A 17809-nucleotide genomic window follows, 5' to 3' on the forward strand; every position below is an offset into this window, starting at 1 on the left:
ATGGGGCAGCGGGGTGGGGGGGTGGCAAGCCACGTTGGGGTGGGCTGAGGAATGTCCCAAATACTAGGGGCAACGATAATTGGTTAGAAGTAAAAAAACCTTCAGTGTTCATGGGGAGACGGGCCTTCAGTAAATGGTTCAGTTAGATTAGTGCAGTAGCTCTTACAGGTCTGGTCCAGACCCCTGTGTCAGCTGCTCACCACTGTCTTTTTTTTTTTTTTTTTTTCCAGTACCAATAAGTTTTATTCATTGTATATTCCCAAGGAAAACAAAGGAAAGGGAAAAGGGTCAGCGTGTGTGTTACAAAATGATAGCAAATGGGAAAGGAAGTATCTGGCACAGCAAAATCAGCCATCAAATAAACACTGCCCAGATGGGGTCGCCAAAGCCTGATGGGCTATGTCTCCTGCAGTTCAGGAATGAGAAGGGATGAGGAAAAGAACAGATGGGTACATGCTTTTCTACCCTCCCTCCCTCCCTCCCCATAAACTCAAGATTTCATACAAAGCTTTGGTTTCTAGCAGTAAGCATGGAGTTACATTCGTCCGTCTGCTATTAAACAATCTTGTGGCTACTTTGACATAAGTTTCTTGCACCTGCATAAAAGTTCCTGAGTGACTTGGATATACATTCATCTTTCCTTTCATGGTCTCCCAGCCCCACCTTCTACATGGAAGGCCCCCTTCATTGCTCCTCTCTACCTTTGGAGTTGGTCTTAATCCAACCAAATACATCAGTCCATTTAGCATGAGTTACATCAAGGAATGGACAGGACTCGAAATTGGGAACAAGGGATGGAGCAATCTTAGCCTTTTCAGGGTTTTTGCACAAATCACTTAATCACAGATACCCCACAAATTAAATGTATAGGTATATGGTCTATTTCGGGGGGGCACAAAGGTGGAAAGAAGAGGGAATAGGAATCTAGTTTTCAGGACAGATCTTGTTTGAAATAGGAAATAGAGGAAGGGGAACACGAAAGTGTAGTTCAAGACCCCCCCCAACTTCAAGAGGGGCCCCCAAGCTTATGTTTCAGATCTCTTTGCCTGGTGCAGAACATTTTGTCAAAGATGCTTTGGCTATTTTTCTCAATATAAAAAGTTTGTAAACAATAAAACCCCAAAAGAACATGGAGAAGACCAACACATTATATTTACACAAACTAGGCCACCTAGCAGTCACCAAATCAGCTACTTGTGAAGTCCTACAAAGCCCAGACAAATATAATAACTAGAGGGGGGCAGCAGCTGGGGGAGACAAGGATCAGACACACATCACCCAATGCGTTCTATTGCATTTGCCCCGTGACAACACAGTGAGGTAGGTCTGCAGTGATCTCACAGCTTGTAAACGAACCCGCCGCCCCCACCGCCCTTTCTCCTTTAGCTGCCATGAGACTAATCACTGCTGCAGCAGAGTAGGACCCTGGCTCTGGGAACCACAAAGAAGCCATTGCTGATGGTCTCTCCAGAAGCTAAGAAGGAAAAGCCCAGCATCGTTAAAGATCTTGTCCTTGCTTCACATATCCATCCCTGGACAGCTCAAGATGGGTACAGAGGCATTATTCTTATAAACCTCTCCTTACCAACTTCCATTTTTTTATAAAAACACACACACCCTGTTGTGCATGGTCGGCCTAGCCCAGTCAGGTGGAGGATGGATCTGGTATATAAAGTGAGTAATGTGCCCTAGGATTATAGATCTGGAACAGGAATCCTTTGTCACACATACAGACGACCTTTGCCTAATCTTGGCTTCCCCTCTCTGCACTTCTTACCTGGCCCAGCCTCTCCTAACCTCTCTGCACCACGTTTTCCTGTTCAGACCAATTTCCAATCTTTCAGTAGGAAGGAGACCAAGTCATGGGGCAACCCAGTTAAAACCTAGTCTCTCATGAAACGCTGAAGATGGAGGGATTTCAGGAGGACACCATGGCAGAAGAGCCAGCTGTAATTGGCAAAAATGAGGTCGTTCAATAGGCTATACACTCCAAATAGTTGTTCTCTCTGATGATACAGCAACAAAAAGCATTCCTGCTGTGCAGACCCAGAGCTGCTGCTGACTTATCCCTGAGATTGCTCACGTACCTGAGAACACAGTGCAGGAATGAGGGCCTTCGATTAAAATACACAAAAATACAAAACCAGAATATTTATATTACGAAAAAAAAAAAAAGCTAAAATGCACAAGATACCTCATTCGCACACTAGTGCAGTTGGCATCCTGGAGAAAGTGGGACCCAAGGTACAGTCACCCAAGGCAGCAAATAAATAAAATTGAGTTGGCCCAGAATGGGGTGCGAGTGAGCTTAGAAGCAGCAAGTCAGCTGTTCCCTCAATCACCCCTTTACCTGTCATCATAACCCATTACTTGGGACAGTTCTTAGCATTCTGTCCCAAGAGGGGGTTATGAGGAGAGAAGACGAAAACCCTGCCGCCCCCCTGAGATGTTTCCTCCCGTGGAATGTAGTGGCTTGTTGGTTGGGTCCATCAATCTGTTCTCTTCTTAATCTTTACACTCTGATATGGGAAATATTATTCCACAATCTTCTTTAAGAGTAAAACAACTTCCCTACCCAGGCCACTTTCAAAAGCTGGAGATTCTGGGGGTGGAGACTCAGATAAAGCATGCAGGGAGGGTTAACCCTCAAAGCCCTCGTAATGCATTTGGAAAGAGCTAATTGGAGTTTCTTTGCCTCACCCCTTCTTCCCACCAAGAGGGAAGAGGGGGTGATGCTGTGGACTCCAGCCTCAGATATATGGCAGTGCCAGCCGCCCCCTACCCACCCTGTCCCCACTTTCTCCACTCTGCCAATTGATGCCTGCTCCTCAAAGCTTTCTGATCACAAAAGGATAGCCCCCACCCACTGTGGCTTCAATTCTGGGTCTCTGGGAGCATGGCAAAGCTATGGATCTCTTCTTCCTCCTCCGGAAAGTAGGCTGGCTTTCCCTGGGAGCTGGGAGCTTGCTGGGCCTTCAGTGGGCACGAGGCTACCATATGGTTGATGCTCTGGCAGAAATGGCACTTCTTGGGCTGCGGTGGCAGTTTGCATTCCTTGGCATGATGGTCTAGACCTCCACAGTTGTAGCACCTGTCTCCCTTTGATCTGCGTTTCTGCATATTCTTCCCTTTGGGCCGCCTTTCACTCCCAATACAGAACACCCCCCAAGGGCCAGTGACTCTGAGAGATTCCAGGCCCTTGGCTGACTTCTTAAAGGTGAACTCCACGGCCTCCCCCTCCTTCAGGCTCCGGAAGCCCTCCATGTGCAGCTTACTCTGGTGCACAAAGACATCCACCGGGGGGTCGAGGGCGACCCCCGCGCAGGCGGTCATGGACAGGAAGCCGAACCCCATGGGCACGTTGAACCACTTACAGATGCCTGCCCCGTGCAGCAGCCGCGGCTCCTTCGCCGCGCGGGCCGCATCCTCCGGCACCTTAGCGCAGCCACCTGCGAACTGCTGGTTTGACACAGAGCCCATGGTAGTCGGCTGAGTCCGCGGCCCCGGGCCCCTGCTTGGGTGGCTGCTGGCCCCAGAGAAGTCCGGAGGCAAAGGGGTGGCTCGGGGAACAGGCAGCTACATCTTCCCCAGCACAATGTCACCACTGTCTTTTTCTTATTCTGGAGTGTTTGGGATCGGCAGTCCCCTCTACAGACTAGGCCAATGCAAAGGCTCTTCTTAAGTGGGAAATAACAAATCTAAGAGTCATTTTCACAATCTGCTCAAAATAAGGGCCGAGGACCTGAATAGACATTTCTCCGAAGAAGACATACAGGTGGCCAATTTGTTGTTGTTCAGTGGCTTAGTCGTGTCTGACTCTTAGCAACCCCGTGGACTGTAGCACGTCAGGCTTTCCCTGTCCTTCACTATCTCCTGGAGTTTGCTCACATTCATGTCCATTGAGTCGGTGATGCCATCCAACCATCTCATCCTCTGTCTCCCCCTTCAACTGACTTCAATCTTTCCCAGGATCAGGATCTTTTCCAGTGAGTTGGCTCTTTGCATCAGGTGGCCAAGGTATTGGAGCTTCAGCTGCCATGTGAAAAGATGTTCAACGTTGCTGATTATTGGAGAAATGCAAATCAAAACTACAATGAGATATCACCTCATACCAGCCACAGTGGCTATCATCAAAAAATCCACAAACAAGAAATGTTGGAGAAGGTGTGGAGAGAAGGGAACCCTCCTGCACTGTTAGTAGAAATGTAAACTGGTACAGCTATTATGGTAACAGTATGGTGTTTCCTTAAAAAAACTAAAAGTAGAGCTACCATATGACCCTACAATCCCACTCCTAGGCATATATCCAGAGAAAAACATGATCCAGGAAGATAGATGTACCCCAGTGTTCATTGCAGCACTATTTACAATAGCCAAGACATGGAAGCAACCTAAATGGCCATCAACAGAAGAATAAAGATGTGGTACATATACACAATGGAATATTACTCAGCCATTAAAATGATATAATGCCATTTGTAAAAAAATAAAAGATATAATGCCATTTGTAGCAACATGGATGGACCTGAGATTGTCAGACAGAGAAGGAGAAATACCGTATGACATCCCTTATCCATGGAACCTAAAAAGTAATGATACCAATGAACTTACAGAACAGAAACAGATTCACAGACATTGAGAATGAGCTTATGGGTGCCAAGGGAGAAGGAATAGTTAGCAAGTTTGGGGTGGACATGTACTCATGGCTGTATTTTAAATGGACAATTAACAAGGACCTACTGTATAGCTCATGGAACTCTGCTCAAATATGTGGCAGCCTGGATGAGAGTGGGCTTGGGGAGGCGAATGGATACATGTATATGGATGGCTGAGTCCCTTTTACTATTCATCTGAAACTGTCAGAACATTGTTGATTGGCTATACCCCAATACACAATAAAAAAGTTTATAAATATTAGCACTTAAAAAAGCTTCACTGTACATGAGCCAAAGGTCCTTTCATCTTGATTAGAGATAGCCCTTTAAATAGTGGGCTTCCCTTGTGGCTCAGCTGGTAAATTATCCTCTTGCAATGTGGGAGACCTGGGTTCAATCCCTGGGTTGGGAAGATCCCCTGGAGGAGGGAAAGGCTACCCACTCCAGTATTCTGGCCTGGAGAATTCCATGGACTGTATAGTCTACAGGGTCGCAAAGAGTCAGACATGATTAAGTGACTTTCACTTCATTTCACTTCCAGTATATATAATCCCAGGGCTACAGGTCATGGGGCATCTATTATTCATCCTAAGGTAGATTGCTGGGACAAACTTCTGAAAGAAGCATAGAGCATCTTTTAAAATAATTTGATTAAACTTTACAGGTATGTAGCATGACAACAAGGAACTATCTGGGCAGTGGGTCTTAGAGCTCAGTTAAAAGAATAGAATCAGGCACTGTACCTGCCTCCTGAGAAATCTGTATTCAGGTCAAAAAGCAACAGTTAGAACCGAACATGGGACAACGGACTGGTTCTGAATTGGGAAAGGAGCACATCAAGGCTGTATATTGTCACCCTGCTTATTTAACTTATATGCAGAGTACATCATGCGAAATGCCGGGCTGGATGAAGCACAGGCTGAATCAAGATTGCCAGGAGAAATATAACCTCTGATACACAGATAATATCACCCTTATAGCAGAAAGCAAAGAGGAACTAAAGAGCCTCTTTATGAAAATGAAAGAGGAGAGTGAAATAGTTGGTTTAAAACTCAACACTCAAAAAACTAAGATCATGGCATCTGGTCCCATCACTTCATGGGAAATAGATGGGGAAACAATGGAAACAGTCAGAGACTATTTTCTTGGACTCCAAAATCACTGCAGATGGTGACTGCAGCCATGAAATTAAAAGACACTTGCTCCTTGGAAGAAAAGCTATGACCAGCCTAGACAGCATATTAAAAAGGTCCATCTAGTCAAAGCTATGGTTTTTCCAGTAGTCATGTATGGATGTCAGAGTTGGACTATAAAGAAAGCTGAATGCCGAAGAATTGATGCTTTTGAACTGTGGTGTTGGAGAAGACTCTTGAGAGTCCCTTGGACTACAAGGAGATCCAACCAGTCCATCCTAAAGGAAATCAGTCCTGAATATTCATTGGAAGGACTGATGTTGAAGCTGAAACTCCAATACTTTGGCCACCTGATGCCAAGAACTGAGTCATTGGAAAAGACCCTGATGCTGGAAAACATTGAAGGCAGGAGGAGAAGGGGATGACAGAGGATGAGATGGCTGGATGGCATCACCGACTCAATGGACATGAATTTGAGCAAGCTCTGGGAGTTGGTGATGGATGGGTAAGCCTGGTGTGCTGCAATCCATGTGGTCCCAAAGAGTTGGACATGACTGAGCAACTGAACTCAAAAGAATCAGAATTGGATATCCAGTGAAACATCTCTTATCTAAAATTACCCTTGTTTTAATCAAATATAACCAAATTAAGGTTAAACTTGTTTGTAAACTGAATCTGGTTAATTGATCATAGTGGCTCCTTTAAATTGGCTATGCTAGAACATTTGATAAGGAGTCTCAGGGCCAGGAAAACCATACCAAGGGCTTGTCATATATTTTTGCGCTGTGGATTTAGGTGAAGTCCTTGCTTTTTGAGATCCCCAAAATACTGTGAGATTTTTACACCTGTTAAGATGTGGCCTTCCTAATTTCCCTGATAAAGCTGCTGGGAACGTAAGCATTTTCAATCTCTGGAGGGATCAGGTGGAGAGGAAAAAATGTTTCAAGTCTGCTAACAAATGTATAATTTACCAAATTGCTGTCAGTCATAATTAGCTTAAGGGGAAAGGGTTTCCTCATATCTTGGAAAGTAAGATTAAAAGGTGATAATATTTTACAAAACCAAAAAGTTATAACCATATTCATCAGTGTATTCAAGTCAACTAGTTTCTTTTTAACATTTTATGAAATCAGTTTCCATTAGACTTTATATATCTTACCTAGTTCAACAGTATGATTTAAAAGTTACTAAAAACCTGAAATTGTCAAAAAATCCTTTCTTTGAATCTTCTCGAAGATTAAGCAGTTTTATGATGCACCATTTTAAGGGCAAGTCACTGCAGCTGGCAGCTCCAACACAGAGCCCAGCCCCACGTTGGGTACGAAAATGTGTTACTGAATTCAGGTTTGGCACTTGCTACTCAAAGGCAAAAATCAAGAGGCAAATGTCAGAAAAAAGGGAAGATGCTGTAATCAGAAAACCTGGAAATATGGGGGAAAGGTGGGTTCATGTCCTGAGACCACCTCCAAAGATTCTGCTCAGCCCTGACAGTTTTTAAAGAGGGAGAAAAAAGGGGGAAGAATATCAGTGAATCCCTGAGGCAGAAGGTTGGATTCCGCCTCCTTCTCCATTGTATGCAGATTGGCTGATTCTCTTCAGATGTTATCTTGGGGTTGAAGAGCTAGTCTTTCATTCTTGGAAAAGAATCAGCAGGGTAGGCAAGGCATGGTGTGCATTCTGGGGAGTAAGTCAGGAGTTAGGTTAAATTGTTCTGTGCTCTCATTTCTTTAAGCAGGTTCTCTGAAGGGAAGAAGACAGAAATGGGGAAACAGGAAAGGGGCCAAAGAGCTGCTTTCACAGGTCTGTAGTGTCAAAATCGAGTTGAATAGAAGGAGCCTCAGTAGGTGCTGGAAAGTTGCTTGTTGGTGTGGAGAAGCCTCTCAGATGTTGGAATTGGTCTCAGAATCATTACAAGCGAATCACACTACCACACTGAGATGAGGTGAAGAAAGAACGTTCAGAAACAGTCTTGACTGGGTTCAGTTCAGTTCAGTTCAGTCGCTCAGTCCTGTCTGACTCTTTGCGACCCCATGAATTGCAGCACACCAGGCCACCCTGTCCATCACCAACTCCCAGAGTTTACCCAAACTCAGGTCCATCGAGTCGGTGATGCCATCCAGCCATCTCATCCTCTGTCGTCCCCTTCTCCTCCTGCCCCCAATCCCTCCCAGCATCAGAGTCTTTTCCAATGAGTCTACTCTTGAGTTGGCCAAAGTATTGGAGTTTCAGCTTCAACATTAGTCCTTCCAATGAACACCCAGGACTGATCATTAGAATGGACTGGTTGGATCTCCTTGCAATCCAAGGGACTCTCAAGAGTCTTCTCCAATACCACAGTTCAAAAGCATCAATTCTTCGGCGCTCAGCTTTCTTCACAGTCCAAACTCTCACATCCATACCTGACCACAGGAAAAACCATAGCCTTGACTAGACGGACCTTTGTTGGCAAAGTAATGTCTCTGCTTTTGAATATGCTGTCTAGATTGGTCATAACTTTCCTTCCAAGGAGTAAGCATCTTTTAATTTCATGGCTGCAGTCATCATCTGCAGTGATTTTGGAGCCCAAAAAAATAAAGTCTGACACTGTTTCCACTGTTTCCCCATCTATTTCCCATGAAGTGATGGGACCAGATGCCATGATCTTCGTTTTCTGAATGTTGAACTTTAAGCCAACTTTTTCACTCTCCTCTTTCACTTTCATCAAGAGGCTTTTTAGTTCCTCTTCACTTTCTGCCATAAGGGTGTGTCATCTGCATATCTGAGGTTATTGATATTTCTCCTGGCAATCTTGATTCTAGCTTATGCTTCTTCCAGCCCAGCGTTTCTCATGAGGTACTCTGCATATAAATTAAATAAGCGGGGGGACAATATACAGCCTTGATGTACTCCTTTTCCTATTTGGAACCAGTCAGTTGTTCCATGTCCAGTTCTACCTGTTGCTTCCTGACCTGCATATAAATTTCTCAAGCGGCAGGTCAGGTGGTCTGATATGCCCATCTCTTTCAGAATTTTCCACAGTTTATTGTGATTCACACAGTCAAAGGCTTTGACTGGGTACATGGGGCTCAAGACAGAACTGGTCTCAAGCACTCTGATTAATTTGATTCTCACGGTGTAGTTTGTTCTGAATGATTTCAGGTATGTTTTATGTTTGAGTAAGCAAATTCATCCTAGATCATGAGCCCATAGTCAGGTTTCTCATTGTCAGAAGTTAAAACAAGAAAAACTGGTTGGAATGAACTCTTGTGAAGTCTGATGCTTAATGGAATTAAAAAAAAAAAAAAGATTTTTGCACATGTTCAGTGAGGAGAGTCAGGAGGGCACAGTGGAGGGGACCGGCTACTAGGCTGCAAGGTCTTGTTATACCCGATCGTGTCCTTGGAAAAGACCTCTCCTCTGTCTTCCTTTTTACCTTTCAGACGTGTGAAAGCTTCTTGACCGAAACACTTGAAGGATGTTTCCAACACCACTTTGTTAGCTAGAACGTAGCTGAGAAGGGCTGCGATTCACTCGATGAGTTAAACAAGTTTCGCCAGAACACTCGGCAGTTGGGCCTTCTTAAGCTTTTTTGTGCTGTTTGTGGAAGGTAGACAGCAATGTAGTTGGGTATATAGACCTTTTCTCAAAATGTTTTAAAATGCATAAAATATATAGGATCACAAAGGAAATCAGTTACCATAAAAGTGATACGTATACCTTATATTGGGAAAGAAGAATATGTGCTTCTTAAGTAAGACCTGACAGAAGTTTGGATAACAAGTATAGTTTTGAAGTGGTGATGAGCCCCCAACAATATTTCAACAGATGTAAAGGTATCTGTGATTTGGTGACAGTCACAGATGATAACGACTGTAACTTGTTGCCAACATTCATGATCAAAGAATGCTGATTTCTCTGATTAGCATTACCTGGCGTGCTGTGATTCATGGGGTCGCAAAAAGTCAGACACGACTGAGCGGCTGAACTGAACTGAATCAAATATTAGCATAATCTCTAATATTCCAGTTAGAGGTTAGTGAAATAAAATATAGTTCTCCCCCCATCTGTGTTCATGGGCTTTGTTGTTCTGCCCATAGGAGCCTGCAGACCCCAGATTTGATCATTAGTACTTCTGAGTGCAGCAGAACTCTGGGCGGTTGAGTAGGAAACAGATCAGACTCAAGCTTCAAAAAGTATTTGGCAAGGCATAAATAACCATTATTCCATTCAGCTAGCAATTGCTGCTCTATACAAAAAAATGTGATGATATGGTGCAATGGGTTATAACCGTGGAAAATCATTTTGATGGAGTGGACACCAAATTGCAGAGGCTGAGGTCAACACTGAAGGGCAGGGGGCAGTTGAAAATCATCATGGAAACCTTGGGCTGAGCTGTTAAAGGCAAGGCAAGGAGACATCTCCTTTATTAAGAACTGCTGTATTAAAAGGAAATCTTTTTTTTTTTTTTTCTGCCCAAAAGGAGAGGTGTTATCTTTCAATGCTTTAGTTTATAATGGATTCCATTCACTTAGCATATACAGCCACTATTTTATGATGAATATCTTCAGTAATCTCCTATACTTGTACACCACTTCTTAAAAGTACGTTTGCCCCTGTTATCTTGTGTCTAAAGTAACTGCTATGGGTTGGACGGTCATATACTTTATCAGTAGCAATATTGAGACTAAGGGGGTCACAATTGTGTCAGCGGGGAAAACTGGATGCAGTAAGACCCCCTGGCATCTTAAGTTTCTCAGTGCTGGGTTTTCTGCTGAAGATCAGCTTTGGTAGAAAGGTGATGTACAGTGAGTTCTGTAGTGGGTTTAGTGAAGCAAATCTCCCCTAGAAATAAGAAATGTGGGCAGTGTATTACCGCTTTTGACGTGCAATAGGCAGGATTCCGAGCATTTTGTGGAGAACGTAGCTTGGCCCATTCTTTGATTCCTTCAAATATAGATTGAGGGCCCCATCCAGCCACTGACCAGAAGGGCACCCACACTCACCTCCAGCTCCCCTTCTCCCACTCTTCTTCCCTCCTTGTGCCTGCTACTGCTGGTCACTCTGTCTCCTTCTGCTGCTTAGCAACACTCCCCTGCCCCACCCCTGGAGAAGTCGGATGGGGGGCCCCTTCATATTTGCATTTCTTACTTCACTCCTTCTTGTCCTGTGTTTTCATTCTTGTCGTCTGTTTAAACAGGAAAAAAGTGGTGTCTTCCCCCTACCTTTTATCTAGTCCCAAGTTTTCATGTCTCAGCTCTGTCTTTTAATGAGGAAAAAAAAAGGTCCGTGCAACTTTGCCCTGAATTGTCTGTCTCCTAATTCTCAAAACAGAATCAGCTAGAAAAATTGAGATGGACACATTTTTTTTCCCCCTGACTGGCCAGTATTTCTTTTCCCCAGGAGAACCCAGAGCAGACCGCATGTACTCTTAGGCACAGAACTGCAAAGACTAACCCATATGTAGGCGAGATTAACAGTGATGTCAGACATGGTGACTCTTGTTTCTTTTTTCCTCTTTTTATCAATAAGTTTTTCAGTGAGAACTCAAAGCTATTAACAGAATATATTGCAATATATTACTACATATGCTTTTTTTTTTCAGGCCAGGCTTTACTGGGACTCCTGCTGCAGGGTAGGGGTGTATGAGAACAAACCAACAGGTTCCCTTGCTTGCTCTGCCCCCCAAGGAAGGCTGCGCTTGTTCCTTATATGCGAAAGGGTAGGGACGTGTCCAGGGCTCAGGTAGGAGGGTGGCTTGCTTAGGTGGTCTGCCCACCCCTTAAGTGGTGTGTGCTGTGGCATGCTTTTGCTCCAGGCTCTTCAGACACGGCAGTTGGGATTTTTGGTCTCTTTGTATCTTTTGCCCAGAATCTGCCCTAACTGCTCATGCAGGCAGTTATTTTTCATCCCATTTAGTTTCTTTGTATTTTCTTGCTGGAGGAGAGGTTGTTCAGGTATAAGCTTTGCAGCAGTGCAGCAAAGGGTCCCAGATCCCAGACCTGTCTCATTCCCCACTGAGAGACTCTACATTGTTGTTCTTAAGATGCTGAAGGTCTCTTCTGAAACTTCCTCCTGCTAGACAGGGACCGCAGACCCTAGAGGTATAGAAGTCCCTCGATGACTGTTCCAAGGACCTGTAGGGACCTGGGCCACTCTCCACTGGAATGGGCTGAGTTCCTTGAGCCATCATGAGCCTTACATCAAGCTGTTGGAGCCAAAAGGACACAAACTTAACCAAAAGGTTAAACAAGCAAGGGATGTAAAGGAGAGCAATAGCTATTGAAGGACCTAGAAAGAGAAGGAACCTGGTTAACTTTGGTCTTCCTTAATGTTGATAAGGGAGGCAGTATCATCTGGGCTTGTTCAGTTGACACCTCTCTGCCTGGACTTGTGCAGTTCAGTTCAGTTCAGTTGCTCAGTCGTGTCCGACTCTTTGTGACCCCATGGACTGCCAGGCCTCCCTGTCCTTCACCAATTCCTGGAGCTTACTCAGATTCCTGTCCATCAAGTTGATGATGCCATCCAAGCATCTCATCCCCTGTCATCCCCTTCTCCCACATTCAATCTTTCCCAGCATCAGGGTCTTTTCCAATGACTCAGTTCTTCACATCAGATGACCAAAGATTGGAATTGCAGCTTCAGCATCAGTCCTTCCAATGAATATTCAGGACTGATTTCCTTTAGGATGGACTGGCTTGATCTCCTTGTAGTCCAAGGGACTCTCGAGAGTCTTCTCCAACACCACAGTTCAAAAGCATCAGTTCTTCGGCATTTAGCTTTCTTTATAGTCCAACTCTGACATCCATACGTGACCACTGGAAAAACCATAGCTTTGACTAGACAGACCTTTGTTGGCAAAGTAATGTCTCTGCTTTTTAATATACTGTCTAGGCTGGTCATAGCTTTTCTTCCAAGGAGCAAGTGTCTTTTAATTTCATGGCTGCAATCACCATCTGCAGTGATTTTGGAGCCCAAGAAAATAAAGTTTCTGACTGTTTCCATTGTTTCCCCATCTATTTGCCATGAAGTGATGGCACCAGATGCCATGATATTAGTTTTCTGTATGTTGAGTTTTAAGCCAGCTTTTCACTCCCCTCTTTCACTTTCTGATATCAAGAGGCTCTTTAGTTCCTCTTTACTTTCTGCCATAAGGGTGGTGTCATCTGCATATCTGAGGTTATTGATATTTCTCCCGGCAATCTTGTTTCCAGCCTGTGCTTCATCCAGCCCGACATTCCGCATGATGTACTCTGCATATAAGTTAAATAAGCAGGGTGACAGTATACAGCCTAGGCTTGTGTTTCCTTACTACTAACTTTTATCTGCTCTGGCACATTGATCCAAGTGCAGCAGGAAGTAGTTGTTCTGTCAGAAGAGTATCAAGAGTCAGACTGTTGTCAAGAACCATGTCAGGCAAGGGAACAAGAGTGTTTCCAAGTTCCCATAAGGCTTCAAATAGGACCCAACCCACTAAATCATTTTACTTAGCTGTCTGATGGTGCCTGTCTTTTGAACAGGTATCTCAGAGCTTCTGGCTTACAGGTATACTATTTTCTGTATATATTTCTGTATATATTTCATGACCTGCAGGGTTTCTGAGGGAAAAAGCTTGAGTCTGGACAAATGTACCCAACTAGATATCCCCTGCAGTTTGACAGCAATAGGAGTGGTTAAATGTACTCTATAGGAGCTCTTCCCTTTTGACAACAGGTGGTCTTGGAGAGACCCCTCTCTCCAGGTTTTAAGAAGAATTTGGTCCCCCGGGGTTTTTTTGTGTGTGAAAGTGCTACTCCTTCCTCTGTATTTTTAATGGGGGCTGGCTGTGCCTTGGGGCATAGTCAGATTGCCTAATTTGCTTTTTTTTTTTTTCTCAACTTTACATTTGCTTTTTAATTTTGCAAAGCTTGACTTTGTTTCTTGCCTGTTCCATGAACTCTGTCTTGTCCTGACAGTGCCCTCAGCTTCTCAGAACTGGTGAATTCTGTCCCAATGTGCTCTCAGGCATTTGGCAGATCTTGAGTATATTCTGTTAATTTTTGTTGGCCGAAAGGAAAACACTAATTTTTTTTAACAGCTTCACTGAGGTATAATTAACATAGCAATATAATTCACGCTGTGTAATTATAGTGTGGTTGAATGGTATCTTCATATAATTTCTTCACATATGCAATTTACATTTATCCATTTATTTAACTTCCTATCTTTTAATACCCCTACACCTGACGTCCGATTCCCTGCATCCCAAACCACGGTTGTCTGTGCTCCTTCTCATCCTCTTTACCTCCATCTGCCTAGCATTTTCTGGGTTCTTCCCAGGTAGAGGTGATACTAGATATCCTATGTACTCTTTTTTTTCTTTTTTAACTGGAGGGTAATTACTTTATAATATTTTTTTGGCCTCTGCCATACATCAACATGAATCAGCCACAGGTATACATATGTCCCCTCCCTCCTGAACCCCTCTCCCACCTCCACCCATCCCACCCCTCTAGGTTGTCACAGAGCACTGGGTTGAGCTCCCTGTGTCACACGGCAAATTCCCACTTGCTATTTACTTTACTTACGGTAATGCATCTGTTTCCACGGTATTCTCTCAATTCGCCCCACCCTCTTAACACATGCCTACGGAATACTGAAAGACGGCACTGATGAGCCTGGTAGCTCAGAGGGTAAAGAGTCTGCCTGCAATGCGGGAGACCCAGGTTTGATCCCTGGGTCGGGAAGATACCCTGGAAAAAATGGCAACCCACTCCAGTACTCTTGCCTGGAAAATTCCATGGACGGAGGAGCCTGGTAGGCTACAGTCCATGGGGTCGAAAAGAGTTGGACACGACTGAGCGACTTCACTTCGTTTTCACTTCACTGATGAACCTACTTCCAGGACAGCAATGGAGATGCAGACATGAAAACAGACTTATAACAAGCACTTGAAATCAGATGGTGTCTCTTTCTTTTCTTTTCATTGAAATCGGATGGTCTCTCTCTGTTTCTGGTCAACAACAAATCCATTGTTGACCAGAAGTTGAAGAACTTGGGACCCTGTGACAGGGGGACACACTACGGGCAGGAGGGGCTAGGCTTGCAGTTTCCCTGAGTTACAACCCTAACTGCTTCTCTTAGAGCACCACTGCTGTATTCTTAGGGATCCAAGGAGAGTTGGTCATTACCATTTGTTGAACTCCTACTCTACAGTGGGTACCATGTTAGACCCTTGATGTGGATTGCTTCCACAAGGTTATTATCCTTATTTTCCAAAGGTTATTTCCTTATTTTTACAACGAAGAAAACTAAGACTGAGAGATTTTAACAGAGAGGTTAAAAACCACCTGCCCAAGATCCGCCTGCAATGCAGGAGACCCCAGTTCGATTCCTGGGTCAGGAAGATCTGCTGGAGAAGGGACAGGCTACCCATCCCAGTATCCTTAGGCTTCCCTTGTGGCTCAGCTGGTAAAGAATCTGCCTGCAATGCCGGAGACCTGAGTTCGGTCCCTGGGTTGGGAAGATCCCTTGGAGAAGGGAAAGGCAACCCACTCCAGTATTCTGTCCTGGAGAATTCCATGAACTGTATAGTCCATGGGGTCACAAAGAGTTGGACATGACTGAGTGACTTTCACTTTTCACTTCAAGATCACATAAGCAGCCAGACTGACACAAGTTCTTTTGGACTCTGGAGCCTGTTTTCTTAACCTGTATCTTCTGGTACTAATTAATGAGAAGCTGAAGGAAAAAAAAACACTGGCCACAGAAACCCAAAAAGCAGAGCTTCTTGCAGCCAGGCAGGGCAACTGGGACACTCAGCTCCCTCAGCTGTCCCCGGGCCCTCACACATCCCTGCCCCACGAGAGAATTCTCTTCACTGTAGTCAGTCAGTACTGTTAGAGTCCAGTTTTCCTAGCCAAGAAGTTACAGAAACATGTCCTTTGAAGAATGAGTTCCACCTGGAACGTTCTGTTTCCTCAAAGGGAAGAAGTAATTATGTGGGGAGACGTGTTCCTTTAGAACAGCTCCTTCCTGGATAACCCAGCTTGGGTTTTTGGTCACAGGATGGTGAATCCTAACACGCCAGGCCAATCTCTCTTATTTTGCTGAAAGAAGTTACAAAGGGTGGGTTTGTAAAGGTAACTCCCAAAGCAGCTGACGTTCCCTCCTCTCGACGTGCTTTTCTGCCCTCGCGCGCGTGCGTGTGTTCCCCACTCAATGGCGACTGTTCCCACAGCTACGAAGAAACTTCCCAAGCTGCCTGTCTTCCTGGAAAACTCCTCCTCATGCCCTAAATTCTTCTCAGTCAGAAGCTCAGCTCAAAGCGACAAGCAATGGACCACCTCTTGCCCCTCTGCAAACATTTACGGATGAGGAGATGATGATAAAGAGCGCAGGTGAGTGAACCCGGGTTCACCGCAGGTCTCCTCGGGTCACGTGGCCTTTGGTATTCGATCACACGGCCTGCGACAGGACTGGGGGAGGCGTTCTCCTGAGTTTGTGAATGGGATTTTTGTCATTAATTTTAAGTCCTCCTTTTTTCTTTTTTTAAAATTAATACATGCCAGATTTATAAGATAAAGACTTACTAGTATTTTTTTCCCCCTACAGTTAAAAAATTTGCCCAGGAACAAGTTGCTCCTTTTGTTTCAAAAATGGATGAAGATTCAAAAATGGAAAAATCCGTAATACAAGGATTATTTCAACAAGGGGTATATAATTAATGATTATTTTAATTTCAAACTTTCATAAATACCTTCCAGTGTTAAAATGTATGCATACTTTTAAATTTAGGAATGGTAATGATGGCATGATTTCCTAGTCAGAATTATGTGACTTCTCTTTCAGATTGAGAGCCTAGTTAAAAAAAATTTTTTAATTGAATTAACTTTAAAATTAGAAATACCGGTGCTTTCTAAGTAAAATGTTAGAAGCAAGAGTGATTTCTTCAGACCAGTGGTATTCAACTGGGGGCTATTTTTGTTCCCCAGAGGACATCTGGCAACGTCTGAAGATGTGGTAGTCACAACTAGGTGTGCTGTGACATCTAGTAAGATGCAGGCCGAACATTGCAGAGTGCACAGGATGGCCTGCTGAGACACAGAATTATCCAGCTCAGCAACGCCAAGGTTACGAAACCTTGCTTTAGTAAAGCTTCACACCAGAGCATCTACCCAAATCTCTGTGTATGTAGGAAACCTAAAGCAAGAGGTTCGCATCTGGCATCCATCAGAGTTAACCCGGGCAACCAATTTCCAACTTTTTAATTGGAAACTCATGGTGCTTTAATAGAAGCACAGTATATAAAATAGATAAAAATAGAAATGTTCTGACTGTGAGTATAGGGAGAGGTTATCAGCATGGGAGCCCCACGGAGAACATTTCAGAATCACCGGACTCTTCATCTCTTCCTTCTGTATGGGTGGGAAGATTTTTTTTTTTTTTTTTTTAAAACTAAGACTATCCCTGATAGCTCAGCTGGTAAAGAATCTGCCTGCAGTGTGGGAGGCCTGGGTTCGATCCCTGGGTCGGGAAGATTCCCTGGAGGAAGGCATGGCAACCCACTCCAGTATTCTTGCCTGCAGAATCCCCGTAGAGCCTGCTGGGCTATAGTCCATGGGGTCACCAAGAGTTGGACATGAGTGAGCGACTAAGCACACACATGCAAGGCTACCCAGGTGACGCTAGTGGTAAAGAACCTGCCCGCCAATGTAGTGGTAAAAGAGATGTAGGTTGGATCCCTGCATTGGGAAGATCCCCCGGAGGAGGGCATGGCAACCCACTCCAGTATCCTTGCCTGGAGAATCCCATGGACAGAGGAGCCTGGTGGGCTACTGTCCATGGGGTTGCACAGAGTCGGACACTTAGCAACTTAGCACACAAGGCTGTTCCAGAACTAATAGTCCCTATTAGTTCAGAGCCATTGGCTTAAATCTTAACCAGTTATCCTGTTTGAAAATTAACCTTTTCCAGTAATTGTTTTATTTCTTACTGTTCAAATAATACTAGTTTTTTTTTTTTTTAATACCATATAGTAGTAGTTTTTCAGCTTTCTTTTAGCAG

The 17809-nt window shown here is 44.3% G+C and overlaps 2 protein-coding genes across 3 annotated transcripts in view; one reads left to right on the top strand and one right to left on the bottom strand.

Annotated features, from left to right (window-relative positions):
* ACADSB (acyl-CoA dehydrogenase short/branched chain) overlaps nucleotides 1-17809 on the top strand; it is a 52271-nt gene that overhangs the window by 17711 nt on the left and 16751 nt on the right. For both annotated transcript variants that reach the window (NM_001017933.1, XM_005225840.5), the window contains 2 exon segments: nucleotides 15984-16143; nucleotides 16358-16458. In NM_001017933.1, the coding sequence (NP_001017933.1) occupies nucleotides 15984-16143; nucleotides 16358-16458 (261 nt within the window).
* LOC132343974 (protein lin-28 homolog A-like) lies at nucleotides 2583-3480 on the bottom strand. Its single transcript, XM_059882098.1, has one exon. It carries the CDS (start codon nucleotides 3478-3480, stop codon nucleotides 2875-2877), a length of 606 nt encoding a protein of 201 aa, XP_059738081.1. The 3' UTR covers nucleotides 2583-2874.

Source organism: Bos taurus, chromosome 26 (assembly GCF_002263795.3).
Source record: "Bos taurus isolate L1 Dominette 01449 registration number 42190680 breed Hereford chromosome 26, ARS-UCD2.0, whole genome shotgun sequence".
In the NCBI taxonomy this organism is placed as follows: Eukaryota; Metazoa; Chordata; class Mammalia; order Artiodactyla; family Bovidae; genus Bos; species Bos taurus.